Source organism: Bacillus rossius, chromosome 1 (assembly GCF_032445375.1).
Source record: "Bacillus rossius redtenbacheri isolate Brsri chromosome 1, Brsri_v3, whole genome shotgun sequence".
Classification (NCBI taxonomy): domain Eukaryota; kingdom Metazoa; phylum Arthropoda; class Insecta; order Phasmatodea; family Bacillidae; genus Bacillus; species Bacillus rossius.
In genome coordinates, this window is record NC_086330.1 from 257,708,679 (window position 1) to 257,722,746 (window position 14,068).

Below are 14,068 nucleotides of genomic sequence, written 5' to 3' on the forward strand. Positions count from 1 at the left end.
AATATTGCAAGCAAGAACTTGAGCGACGGAACTTAGATGGGCTGCTCGATACTGGCTCGAAGCAGCGACCAGATGTCTAGTGTGGCAAGACTTAGAATTGGGAAGGAGACTATTAATGTGAAGGCTGTCAGACTTACCACAAACAGATTATGTCTTTTGGTTCAAAGTGCTAGGCCATAGAGATCTCGTCTACATGTAATGCCTTAAAGGGGATTGAAATTAATAAAAAATTATTTTGCTAGCAACTTTTTTGATGGGAAACATGATATTGCAATGGAAAATAAAGAAATGTTAGTCCTTTAATTTCTAAACTTTGAATGTGATGGTGACTGTCAAGGATTGTCTGCAGTACAACTAGGGCTCCTCTGATACCTCCTTTACCTAAACATCTATATCTCTACCGTTACCATGATACCACCACCGATACCTTATATTACAGTCAACATTTACAATTACTGGGCACACTGTATGAATAGCATACATAATTAAAACATAATTTTATAAATATGTTTGTGGATGCCTTTTTTCTAAATCTAAATTCAACACATGTTAATTTTAAATTGTGCTTCACTTGACAGATAAACATAAAAATTTCTATTTACTTGTAGTTAAAAAGTACCATAGTTAATATTTTAATGATGTTCCTTTAAAAATGTAGTTAAAATAATTCAATAAAAAAAATTGTTAAAACTAGGACAAATAAACATGGTATTTAAAAAAACATTTAAGCTGTGATTACCTTTTTTTCCTATACGTCTGATATTTTGGTATGGCAAAGTGCTGAATATCGTTCAATACCCTATACCAGTATTGGGTGCTGTAACGCCCTAAGTAGAACACACTGCTTGTTGCAGGTGTGCGTGTGACGGCCGGAAGCACACGTCTGCGGCGAGACCCCTGCCTCAGGTGCTACCTCCACATGGGCCTCGTAAGGTAATAAAGTGCATCAGGGTGCGTCTAGTCCTCGGTGATGTGAACTGTCTTATGTACATGTTGTGTACTATGTTGTGTACATTTGCAGCCCAGGCAGTCCTACGACATTATGAAGCGCCACTCGCACTGCTTCATGGTGCCGCGCAAAGCCTTCCAACCTCGCATATTGAAGTCTGAAGCAGAGTCCAAAGTACGTGTTATGCATACATATTGCCGACCTTGTAATAAGGACAAGAGACCTGTAGTTGGCAAAAAAATGCTGGCAGACCTGGTTGGTACCATCTTACATGATTCTGCATGTTCTGTGCAGTCGTACGCAACACCCAGCACCCTTGTCTCTTCTTGTTTCTGGTCCTCCACATTTCCTTCATCCTCCTGTAGTTGCAGTGTGAGGTTGTGCTGATACAAACATAGGCTTGTGCACGGTCAACACAAGCTCGTGGCAGGGCACGTATGGGCTGTACCATTGTTGGCACGATACCTACGTCAACTGTGTGGATGTGTTGCAGCACTGCAGCAGACAAGTTCCGTGTTGGTTTGTTGTGGAGCAATCTGGGATCTCCTGCCCTGGCAGGGCTGGCCTATACTAGCAGAGCTTTAGTGCTGACCTCCTATGGAGATGTGATCCTGAAGTTGCAATGCCTAATTAGGTACTGCTGTAGTGGTCAGCATTATCAGAGTAATGTGACAAATAACAACTGTTTCACATTTTGGTTGGCAGTTATCAATTTTTTGGATAGTTTGTTAAGATCTAATACAAATTAAGTCAGAAACTGAATTTCCAATATGATTCTCTGTCTTTGCTTGTAGCACAGTTACGGTTTAATTTTGTGAAAATAAAAATATGTACTGATCACATAATACATCTTAGTTACATACATTTTTTTACAATTTTTTTTCAAAGGAGTTTTATTCAGAAGCTTTTTTTCAAGCTTATATGTTTTGTATCTAGCAATGATTTTTGGTTCAGCTTCATGTTTTCATGATTCCTAGACAATTTTTTATAGCGAATGTTATTTGAATAATAACCCTGTATAATGCAACCACACCAAGTTTAATTTCTATGCCCACTTAAGTTGTGAAATTATTGCATTTTAAAATTCTTAAATTTTTGAAAACCATTATAATCATTGGTTATAATAGTGCATGATGTAATTGCCTTTTCCAGCTAAGCCATTTTTTTTTTTAGCTTTGGCCATGAAAATTTGCAGGCATATTGCTAACTGTAAAGTACTACTTACTAATAAGTGGTATACAGTAGAACCCCAATTATCCGTGTTAATGAAGGGGACGAGTGAGTCGGATAATCGAAAATCGCGGTTAGCCGAGTCATGCTTGCCTCAAAGGTCATTAGCCCACAGACAGCCATCTGTGGACATTCGGAGATTACATATATACACATGCTTTGTGTTTGTGTGCGGTGTTGATATAGAAGCGGACTGCTTAGTGCTGGGCAGCAGTGGTTTTTAAGTCTTTTGTGTGCGGAGACGTGGGCACGCGAGTCGTTGTTGCACCGAGGTGTGTGACTAGCCGCCCGCCAGTCCGAGGGCCCAAGACAGCTGATAGCTGCCAAGGTCACGCATTCTTTTCATCGCCCGTAAGCGACGCTGCCACACTTAGCTCATTGCTCTGTTGTCAGTAACACAATCGGGCTGGTTATTGTTTTACAGAACGACTGCCTTCAAAATTCTTTTCCAGATAAGATTTTTCATACCAGTGCATTGAGACTTGATTTCATGGTTTTGAAACGGTGTCTCTGTCTCGTATAATTCACTGTGTTTTTATCCCCCTTTATTTATATGAATTTTTAATGTTAGATTTTTTTTAATTTTTAGCTTGCTGAACGTGCAAAAACGACCTATTATGACTTAGTGTTGCAGATGGGTCGGAAATCTTATAACGACCACTTCTCTATAACGACCCTAATCTCGGGAACCGTGAGGGGTCGTTATATCTATTCTCCGTTCACTCTTAGCTGAGTTTTGAATTAAACAAACACCGTCGTATCACTGCGCCGCGTCAGCAAGTGATAGGCTGAATTCATCTTGCGTGCCAAGCACTAGTTGCAACACACACACTTCCGTACAGTCGGTGCTCATAAAATAACGGAGAAGTAATATAACAGGAAAATGGTTCTTCTGTCAAGCCTATTTTTTTTAAAAAATTTGCGTCTGCTGTGATAAAATTACGCCACTTAATGGTACACCCTCCGACCTTTTCTGTTGAAACCATTCAAACAAACAAGCGTCCAAGCTGCTAAATGTGGATTCTTTCATCGTCTTGCGTTTATTTAATCCACTTGAAGTGTCAGCCTGTGAAGCAAACTGAGCGATTTTTTTGCAATTTTTTATGATGTCGCGCACTGTTGTGTTACTGACATCAAACTCAGTCGCAAGTTTGCAATCGTTTCTCCACTCTGAAATCTTTCTATAGTTTTTGTTTTGCTGTCGATGGACAGTACCACTCGCTTTCTTTTCTGTTCATTTGATGACATGATGAAATGTTGCGCTCAACACTTCCGCACAACACAACGGTATAATCCATCGGAATGCAGATCACTGTTACAGTACATAAAATTATCACCACCTTCACGCTTCAACAACGTACACTAATGGACTGTCTCCATGCACCGGGTAATCTCTGTGGCATGGCGCCGTGCTGCACGCGGGAGTGTACAGTCGGGTCATGCGGAAATGGAATCGCGCACCAGTGTATAATCTATTCACGTAACATGGAACACAAAAATATTATGTACATACGTATGTATGTACTAGTATTTTTTTTTAAACTTTCTGTGTATATAAACGCAACTGAGTCAAAGTACTTTGACCAACATACATTTTGCAAAGTATTTTAACATTTACATACATTTTGAGTCATTGGTTATATGTAACTAAAAAATTGGACTTAATGGACATAAATAGCGGTTAATCCGCGAATCGGATGATCGAGTCGCGGATAATCGGGGTTCTACTGTACATTGAAAGCATGTTTGATAATCTTATTGCGAATACAAATTGAGTTGTGAGTTACAGTATTACAAATAACAAAACTTGCACTTGATGTTCCGTTGAGAGAAACTACAAGCCCGGGGGCAAATAATTTAGGTTGAGCCTAATCCCCATAACTTAATGCACAACTTTTCAAAAACCACAGTTTAAGAATAAAGTTTAAGGACTAAATTTTTGTGTGACTATAACTGTAAAAGTGATCTGACAAATTTGCGTAACATATAAAGTTTTCATTAAATTTTATTAGTGATAGTATTGTAATTTTTGTCAATGATAAATGTAAATACAAGCATTAAAAATAGGGCCCCAGGATTTTCCTCCCTCCCCCGTCCGCCTAATGACAGCCCTGTCACAGTGTCTCACTGGCAGCAGGCAGCACGAACTCATAACAGCTGTGGGTGGGACCTCCCTGTGATGGCAGGGCTCAGTAGCGACAGAACTGTCTCAATAATGAATCGTTGTTTACGTCCTGTGGCTAAATGCACCATCATTCTGCATCCTCAGTGTGTGTACTGGCTCACCAAGTCAAGAGTTAATTGAAACAATTACATAAAATCCCTTAAAGCCTGGAATGCTCGGAGTTATTTTTTTGTATGTGAAACTTTTTTTTTCTAGACTTGGTGACTGAATTTGTATGGGTTGTTAACATATTTACCGTGTTTTCTCGCAAAATCCTCGCACATTTTATTCTAAAACCAAGTTTGAAAAGTAGGGGTGCGACGATTATGTGGAAAAAAAAATAAAAATTTTATTAGGTAAAGTTATTCATAAAAAACCCGTTCATGGAAAGTACGTTTATTTAAAAAAAAAGGTGGAGTATACAAGAGCATGCCAAACAATTAATATTAATAATTCATTAAACAAAAACCTTTCTTCAACTTTATATAGAAAACCCAAACTGTAACACGAACGCAGGCCACTTGAATCTGCCACGTGAACTAACGCGTAACTATTGCCGTAGTACACATTTACCACGAAAGAATGCGGGCCATCAAATTTAGTTAACTCAGCACTCGACAGAGAGCGCACGCTGCATGCAATCGGCGAGATATCGATATTCGACTTCGTGCGCGCACTCTATACGGGAAGCAACATAACCAAACATGAATGATGCCTACTAGTGCTGGCTACATGTTTATAAGCGGTACACTGCGGCGACGCAGACGATCAGATAAAGGAAATAGCGTTTAAAAAGTCTTTAAAAGAAAATTTACATATCAGACCATTTCGTATTTCCGTTAATTAAATAAGTAAGTGGTAATTTCCGAATAAATATTAGATTTATACTTTAAAATACATCGTTTTATATGGAAAAGATACCTACACAAAGCGCTCGGCATCTAATAGCGGGACCAAAAACATCATTCGACGTTTAAGCGAGAAGTTTTTTTATCCTAATTTGACGGCCAAAAATATAGGTGCAACGATTACGTGCGTGCGACGATTATACGATAAAAGAGGGTAGTTTCATTCTGATGTAATGTAAAAGGAACTTCGTTCAAAATATTTGTGAAAAAACTACTTTTCTAAGAGTTATTTATAAAATAAAACCTCAGCTATTTGCTATCTTTTTATTACGAATAGATATTCATAGAACGATAACATTTCTTTTACTGTTACTCCTGCAACTCAGTCGACACACTGACTCTTCATGTCCCTCATGAAAGCTTGCCGATGATGATGTGATGAGGTTGCACAGTGCTCGAGTTCCAGTAGTGGTCGTGTGGGTGTGGCGTTGTGTGGCATCCCCCCATAATATTAGAGCTAAAACAACAAAAACTGGGTCGAACCTTGCACCTTACTTTTGAAGTCATTTTGATTTTTTTCCTTTGTAAAAATCTAAAAATGTAATTTTTTTACACATTTTTTGGTGATACTTGTTAATTTTTTTGGTGTCATGATGCGAGAAATGTGTTAAAATAAAATAGCCCTTTGAGCTATTATTTTTAAAAAAATTTCTGATTCCCTGTTAACCTGGTAGGTACCTATTTCATGCCACCCCAAATCATTTTGGTAATTTGCCCCTCCCAAAACTAATGCGTGCCACTGTCATGTTCCATACACCATACAGTTTTGACACGCTCACGCACATGCACACACTTGCACACAAAGGCACACACATGCATATACACATATGCACACACATACGCCACTAGGCACATAGGCTGAGCGAGGTAGTGGCAAGTATGGAACAAGGCAGTGTTGTTCATAATGAGTTCTGTTCTCACTTGGTTTTACACAGTCCAGCTTGGCAAAAGGAATGATGATTCCACATAATAAGTAGTGTCTGATTCCTTCCTTAACTTCCTTGTTCCACGTCTACATCATGTGTTTAGTTATCAATCTAATATACAAGGTGTTAGGTCCAAACTAAAATAATAATAATAATATTAATGATAATAATAATAATAATAAAAAAAATAAAATAAATAGTTCCAGGCACAATAGCAGATCGATCTGTTGGACCACTAAAGTCAGTGAATTTCAAGAAATGTCATGAAATGTCTAAAACCCCACAAAAGAGTTTAATAAGTAGAATTTTCATTTCACATATATTTATTTTTACGAAGTGAAACCTTTTAATCACCTTAAATGAAATAGTGTTTGTACTTTGATATATTATATATATCTGTGAGTGTGTGTGTGTTTGTGTGTGTGTGTGTGTATATATATATATATATATATATATATATATATATATATATATATATAGAAATTTTGTTTCTTTTATTCTTTCTCACACAAATCTACAGTTTTACTCAAATCTAAATGAAATTTTGCACACTTGACCTTCGAAACATGAGGAAGGTCACTGTCTACATGAGATTTTGAGAAAACCACCTTTTGAAGCAGAATGCAACAGCTATTGAATTGTTTGATTTTTTAATTCAAGGTGCGGCAGTAGCGTACCCACAGGGAGGGGGCATGTATTATAATGAGCTGTGTGAGAGTGTTCTGCTTGTGGACTGCCGTAGCAAGCTCAGGGACTTCAGCTAGTGTTTTAATAAGACTGCTTTTTGTCCCACATTCCTTGTTTTAAATGGGGTTGCAAACAAAGCAGTGACAGTGGTGGCAATCAGTGGAGTGTAACAAAGCCAGTGTGATGCAGGCGGAGGAAGGGGACTACTCGCGGGACGAGTGGGAGCCGGACGACGTGGAGGAGTTGCGGTCGGCCGAGGAGGGCAAAGTGCGCTCTCACTCCTCGCAGTCGGACGCCAAGGTGGGTGCTGCCCAGCGAGTGTGGGAAAAATAGGCAGTCACTGCATTGTTGTGCTAACTTTAGAAATGGAAAAATGAAAGTAGGTTTTTTTGCTGTGGGTAGCTTGCGCAGTTGAGAATATTGCTTATTATTTTTTTCCCTTTGTATTTTTCCATAAGTATATCATAACAGAAACAAATTGAAATTTTCAAGTCTTAGGTTCAATATTGTAGTGTTTTTATCTTTAACTTTGAAGGAGCCACCTGACTACACAAGAGGCCTTATAACGTGGGGGTGCCAAAGGAGGGACTGCCTTGCACATACCGTATTTACCTGTAGAAGGGTCGCCCCTTCGTATGGGTCTCTTCTTTAATTTTGGGCAAAAAATTTTAATATTTTCATTGCAAGGGTCGCCCCTGCGTATGGGTCTCAGCACCATATATCTGTCTTCACTAGAGTTTCGTGGATACAAGTGAAGTGTTCCGTTTCTCAACTTATTGGCATGTAAGAAATACGACACTGGTGTTGACCCTCGGCTCTTCGTCTGTTTACTACGGGAGGGTGTGAGTTGGCATCCCCACCTTCCCTATTTTCAATCCATCCAATTTCCACACTTCCTAACAAGAGAATACTGCTATTTTTTATAACCTTGTATCCTTTTACTCCATCAAATTTTATTTTTTTACCCATCCCTTTGCAGTGGAGAGAGAAGAGGTGGCAAGCTGCTCTTTGTCAGTTCCGTGTATAAAAACTAGCATGCAGTTTACCATGAGGCTGGAGGAATGTAAAAGGTGCTCTTATAAATACCAGCGATGGCTGCAGTTTTGTCATGGTATGTTCAGTTGAAAGCATGGAAGATCTCATTCAAAAACAGTAATGATTGGGCACTGTTGCATCATGAACATGTGTCAAGATAGACACGTTAATTGTGTGGGTGCCAGTTAACGGGACATTTACAATGGAGGAAGGGAGAACTGTCGACTCTGCCACTAGGCCTCATACACATGCGAACACATGCACACAGACATGGCACATGTACAATAACTGCGCTGTTCACGGAGCTTCACGCGACTGCCAAGATATTTTGATTAAACAATTTATAATTCCTCATGGATTTATATTTATTAAAAACCAACATAGGTTAGTTATTTACCCACACATTCAACCACACATTACAATATTATTTTTTGTTTAACCAAAAATTTGCATATGGGTCACAGTACATTTTTTTACACTAAAAATCGACATAAAAATATGCAACGCAAACAAGGGTAAATACGGTACCATCCTTCTTTGCCTGGTGTGCCATCTTTGTGTCTGTAACACACCTCTATGGGAATACTGTGTACAAAATTATTTGTGCTAAAAAATTGTGTTTCAACACCTGCTTTAGTCTTTTTACCCAACTACGGCGAAGCCTAAAGCAAGGGTTATGATTTTAGCAGTCTATGTATGTGTGTATGTTTGTATTTACGTATATTCCTGCGTAGCGCCTAAACTATTCATCCGATTTTCATGAATAAGGTGTCAAATGATTCGTTATTATGGCCCAGATAACATAAGCTACATTTGAACCGACTTCAACAATATGAGGAGTCGATTTTCCCTTGTAAACCCTGATTTTAACCGATTTCATTCCTTTTTTTTTATGTTGGAAAACAAATTTTTGCAAAGGGCGAAGTTTACGTTGCATTAAGTAGGATAAAAACATTGGAGGGTTTATTTATTAGCGATCTGAACCCGCGGAAACTTTTAGGCAACCCTCATGATTCAGCGTCTTTGATAGAGTTGTAAGCGTGAGAAGTATTGACTCTGCTCAGTAATAAGTAAATACCCAGTTATCTTCTTGTATCTATTTTTTTAATATATATTCATTTGTTTGTATATAGTAAAGTATAATGAAAAAAATGTATTAATTATATGTATACAGTAAGATTACATGTATGTACATCTTATCTAAACTACACACACACACACGCACCCCTGTGCACACACACACAAACACACACAAACACACACACAAACCTCTCTCTCCCCCCCCCCCCCCCTGCCTTTTGTATCATCACATTTTCTTACAAACTTTTGCCTTTACTAGTAAGCTTACTTTTCACACCTACTCATATTAACTATGCCTATGCTGTATCTCGCAGCGTTGCCGGTACGTGCGGATAAAGAAGGCGGTTTACTTTATCCTATTCCGTATACTGAGCAATTGTTTTATCATGTCTGTCCTGGTCTATAATGTTTAATTATGAAGTTTGTATTACTCACGCTATTATACCACTCGTCTTTTTGTAGTCGCATCACAGGTTAAAATATAAAATATTAAAATAAAAAAAAGTTTAAAAAACTGTAACCAGACTACGGAAAAAAAAGGTAAGAAACAAGGTAGGTGCTGTTTGATATCATCGTCTTATTCAGAAAAACAAGGGATTTGATATGTCAGATATTGCTTTTTATTTAGTTGTTTTGAAATCCTCTGTCACTTCTGCATTAATAACATTATAATTCAATTCAAATGCCGTAGTTGTGCATTGTCATCTACAGAAATTTTTTTTTTTTCAAAACTGTAACCTGACTGCGGGAAAAAGACCAAAAGGTAAGAAACAAGTTATGTGTTGATTACTATTATAGTCTTGTTAAGTAAGATCAATCTTTTATAATTAAAATCTTCTATAAGTTTGATATAATAACATTATATTTTAATTTACTATTCTTGTATATCAAACAAAAATGCTTGCTTGTGTATCAAATTTGTAACACCCCTCGTGCCTCAAAATTGAATTATTTTGAAGTAATTAAAAGGAGCCTTGGAAACTTGCTGGATAAAAAAAAATAAGTTAAATAAATTGATTTACCAGAGGCGACACGAGGTGGGGAACAAACAAAATTTAGGAACTTCCTGTAACAAGAAAGGAGGAAGTTGGTGTGGATCGTTAAAATCAATAAATAAAAACTACACGATTAACTTGATCTATAGTTTCCCTGTTTTATTTGCCCTGATGAATTATTTTGTTTCCATTACTTTACATACAAAAGGTTTTAACAAGTTTCAAAGATTTTAAAACAAAAAACAAAAGAAAAAAACAAAAATGGGCCGGCCCGCGATTATTTAAAACAATTTACATTCTTAGTTTGAAATATAAACATTTGCATTATGAGTTTCACACCCAAAATTGGATGGATCCGATGATTACATTGATAATTAGTTCTATTCGTTCTACATTTTCTTGAGGAAAACACTGGTCGCTGGTGGGTTGGTCATCCGCTTAAGATAGTTCGTAGCTAGGTAAGGGGGAAATGTTGAATTTACATTACCACCCGGGGTCTTCAAACGATCACGTCGGGTAGTAGAAACGTTTCTTCTAATGTGACCCACAGAACAGGAGGGGGGGGGGGGGCCACGAGATGGGAGCAATCAGTCTCTCCCTGTCATCGACCCTGTCTGCAAAAGTCCAAATCAAAACTGATTAGAACTTGTATACAGGCAGTCTATGGGGCAGAAAATGCCCAAAAAAAAAATTAAAGGAAAAAAAAAGGGGGGGTCGCGAATTATCACTCACCAAAACAGGGGAGTTGCCCAGCACGCTGCAGTCGTGGAGTCAGCCGGGGTCTGGAGCTCGCGAATTGCGCGGCAGGACGCGGATGATTTCTTCATAATAACAATTAAAAGAGAAAAAAAATTTCGAAGGCAAATAATTAAACTATGCAGACAGACTAATCTACTAGGATTGACTTGAGGGATAGCATCCCTTATTCAAAGCGACTACATAGTCGTTAGCGGTCGGATGAAGTCTTGCAGAGTCTGCCGATTCGCCGATACTCGATGGAGATCTGTCTGCAGACGCGACGCGAGTTGATCTGTGTCGCGGCAAACCGCGTCTCGTAATTAAAAGTGCCCGCCGGCTCTTACAGGTGGAGGTAGGTCTGGGCCGCCGAAAGATTCCGAACTTGCCCGAATGCGGGCGGAAAAAAAAACTCTGGCAGGAGTTTTGAAGTTGGCATCACTGGGCGACAGTAGAGAAATCTGTCGGAGGGGTCTGAGTTGAAAACAATCGACTCGCGCCTGGCGTCCATATAACTCAAGGGAAAGCAGGTGCTGCTCTCTGGCGCCCTAGAGGGTAGGCTAGCGGAGAAGTTCGCGACTTGGTCGCTAGGTAGCGCTTGTGATCAGTTTTGGCGCACTCGTTTTTGCGGGTAGACCTTGAGAACGGTCACTGTTGCCCAGGGGGTTACGACCGGTCATTGGTCTTACTTGGAACTGAGAAGGGGGGGGGGGGGTGAGGGTAAAATGCAACGCTGCTGGGAATCTACGCCCCGTCTGGGCTGCAGAGGAGCGAACATAACACTAATACGTGATGAAAAAGGCCAATCTCAGCTCGTCTCTGAGAACTGGTCGCCTGCAAGCTACAGGCTTGTCTATGCAGTTAGGGTCACGAAGAGAAATGATATTACAGGCTTGAGGCGTGACTGAAGGCGGGGGAAATGGTAAGCTGTCTGCCAGTCAGGGATTAGGCCAGCAAAAATATCCGATACGCCGATGGGAAAGGGGCTTCAGAGCACTGAGACAAAGTTTAACTCAGAGGAGTACACCAGACTAACAAAGTAAAATCACACTATAGTAGAGCAAATAAAATTTCCACACAAAAAAATTTAAAATCATAATAAAAATATAAAATATATCGTGTCGAAATTACTAATTAACGGCACATACTTCCCCGCTTGAATGCGGAGCATATAGGGAAAATAAAAAAAACAACACTTACACTGCTCAGTAAAACTAGTACCAGGTTCGCCTGTATTCTACTACTTATAAAAAAATATGTGTTCAAATCGAAGGTGTATTATAATTGTCTAAATCACCCTTAACGGTGAATTATGTAATGAGGAGAGTTGATCTCAGATGTTGGGAATGGTGTCACGTGACAAATCTCTAAATATGGGCTCAGTGAGGCGGGCCGAAAACACTGGGCCGGAACCGGAACTTGGTCCGTCGGGTGGCAGTTATGAAAGGTGGGGATTTGTGTACCCCTGAAAATAATGAAAGTGGGAATGTAAACCCCTGTACAATAGTCTTTCCATAAGAAGTCGAAGGCATGGGACTCAGCCCTGCACAGTCAGGCGATGGAGAAGACGGTCAAATTTGCTGCTTGCTCGAAGGCGAAACAGAGCCTCAGTCCCAGAGTGACACAGGACCTAAGGGTGGAATTCCCTTGGCGGAATTTTAAATGGTTGGGGATGAAAACCCCAACAGATCAACAATCCGTAGGAAAGAATGAATTTAAAAATATTAAATATTCGATAAATTAAGAAATTTGAGCGCATACCACTCTGATGTTTATTATTATTAACTAATATTTATTATTTAAAGTATTCTGGAAACAAAACGATAAATTAACGACTCTTCGCACTCAAATTTAAATTATTTAAAAAAATGTAAAATGCAATAAACCAACAATTATAAATCAAAAAGGGATAAATTATAATGGAGCGGTTAGATCTTCCATGACTGCTGATAGGCTTCGCACTGCCTGAGAGGGGGTTTGAACATAGGCCGTCCAAAGGTGAGTGGTGGGAATGTAATCCAAAGAACACTAGAAAATGGTCATGAGATTTTTCACTCAGAGGACCTTGGTCATGGCTCGTTGGCTCAGAGGACCCTAACTTTTGCGCCGCTCGTTGGCTAGCTTGACCTAGCTCCTATTTTAGAAAAACACATAAATGAAACCAGTTTGCCGTCTGGAAGTCACGTAGCTCTTACTTAAATAAACAATCTCATCGATAACGATGTAAAAGAAATACAACTTTGGGGAGGAATGCAAAAGAAAAAAAGAAAAATGGCTAGATGTGACAGCTTCAGTGCTCAGACTCTATGTACGTCACTGTACATCACATTTACGTGCAAGGGAAAATAAAGAAATAAACATGTACAAGTATTAACGCAAAATCAGTAAAAAAAAACACTACAAACATTATTCTTGCTTACTTTACGAATTATGGTTATAAAAAAAAGGAACGTAATCAGAAATTAAATATATGAAATCGTGGAACAAAATTCATGAAGATTCAAAAAAATATCAGAGAGGTATTTCTGAGTAAAAAAAATATTAAAACTATTTACGTCAAGTAGCTTGTTAAAGACTGAACTTACGTATGTAAAAATTAAAAAATTAAAATATCTTAAATTACCTAGCTTGTGCGAGCCTAAAAACGGGATGCTCAAACATACCCAAATTAATTAAGTGGACCTTTCGTTGGGGGTTAAAAGTATTTCACCACTCTCGGTGATTACTGTAAATATTAAAATGATACTAGTCACCTCGTAGCGGCTTAATTTAGGGGGGATGCTTATTTTAATATGATTGATTTTATTATTATTAATGAGCTAAAAGAAAAGATAAAAAAAAATATGTCTGTTGCCCTACTACTTGTAATAAAGCAGAATTAATTCCATGACCTTTGACTGTAACACTTTATAAGTCCAAGACAAGATTAATAATTAAATAGAGTCCATTTAAACTTGGTTTGAATTATTTAAAATAAATCCTTAAAATCATTTAATAAATAAATAATTAAATTTAAAGCTTAACCTTAAAGTACCTGTAAGCGTACAACTATTTATGCCGTTGTTATATTAATGAAATGAAATTCATCCCGTTGATCTCAGATTTTGGATATCGTGTAGGAACACAAAATGGGCGCTATGAGGGAGGCCGAAAAGCACTGAGGCCGGAACAAGGGAAATCCGTCCTTGAGCACTCAGTGACGAATGGGGACTGTAACCCCTGTAAATGGGTATGGTAACCCATAACTTACAAACTAAATTTGGGAATATAACCCCTGTACATAATTGTTTCGCTGTCCATAAGAAGTCAAAGGCATTGAGTCATAGCTCTGCACAATCTGACGATGGATCAGACGAAAT

The 14,068-nt window shown here is 38.6% G+C and overlaps 1 protein-coding gene across 2 annotated transcripts in view; it reads left to right on the top strand.

Moving 5' to 3' along the window:
* The window catches only part of LOC134527503 (spermatogenesis-associated protein 7-like), a 126,254-nt gene that overhangs the window by 81,799 nt on the left and 30,387 nt on the right, over nucleotides 1-14,068 (top strand). The window contains exons 4-6 of one of the 2 annotated variants that reach the window (XM_063360228.1): nucleotides 855-933; nucleotides 1,022-1,123; nucleotides 7,054-7,164. In XM_063360228.1, coding sequence (XP_063216298.1) covers nucleotides 855-933; nucleotides 1,022-1,123; nucleotides 7,054-7,164 — 292 coding nt within the window. Of the gene's footprint in view, nucleotides 1-854; nucleotides 934-1,021; nucleotides 1,205-7,053; nucleotides 7,165-14,068 lie in introns of both variants that reach the window. The other variant, XM_063360227.1, reaches the window with a different exon arrangement.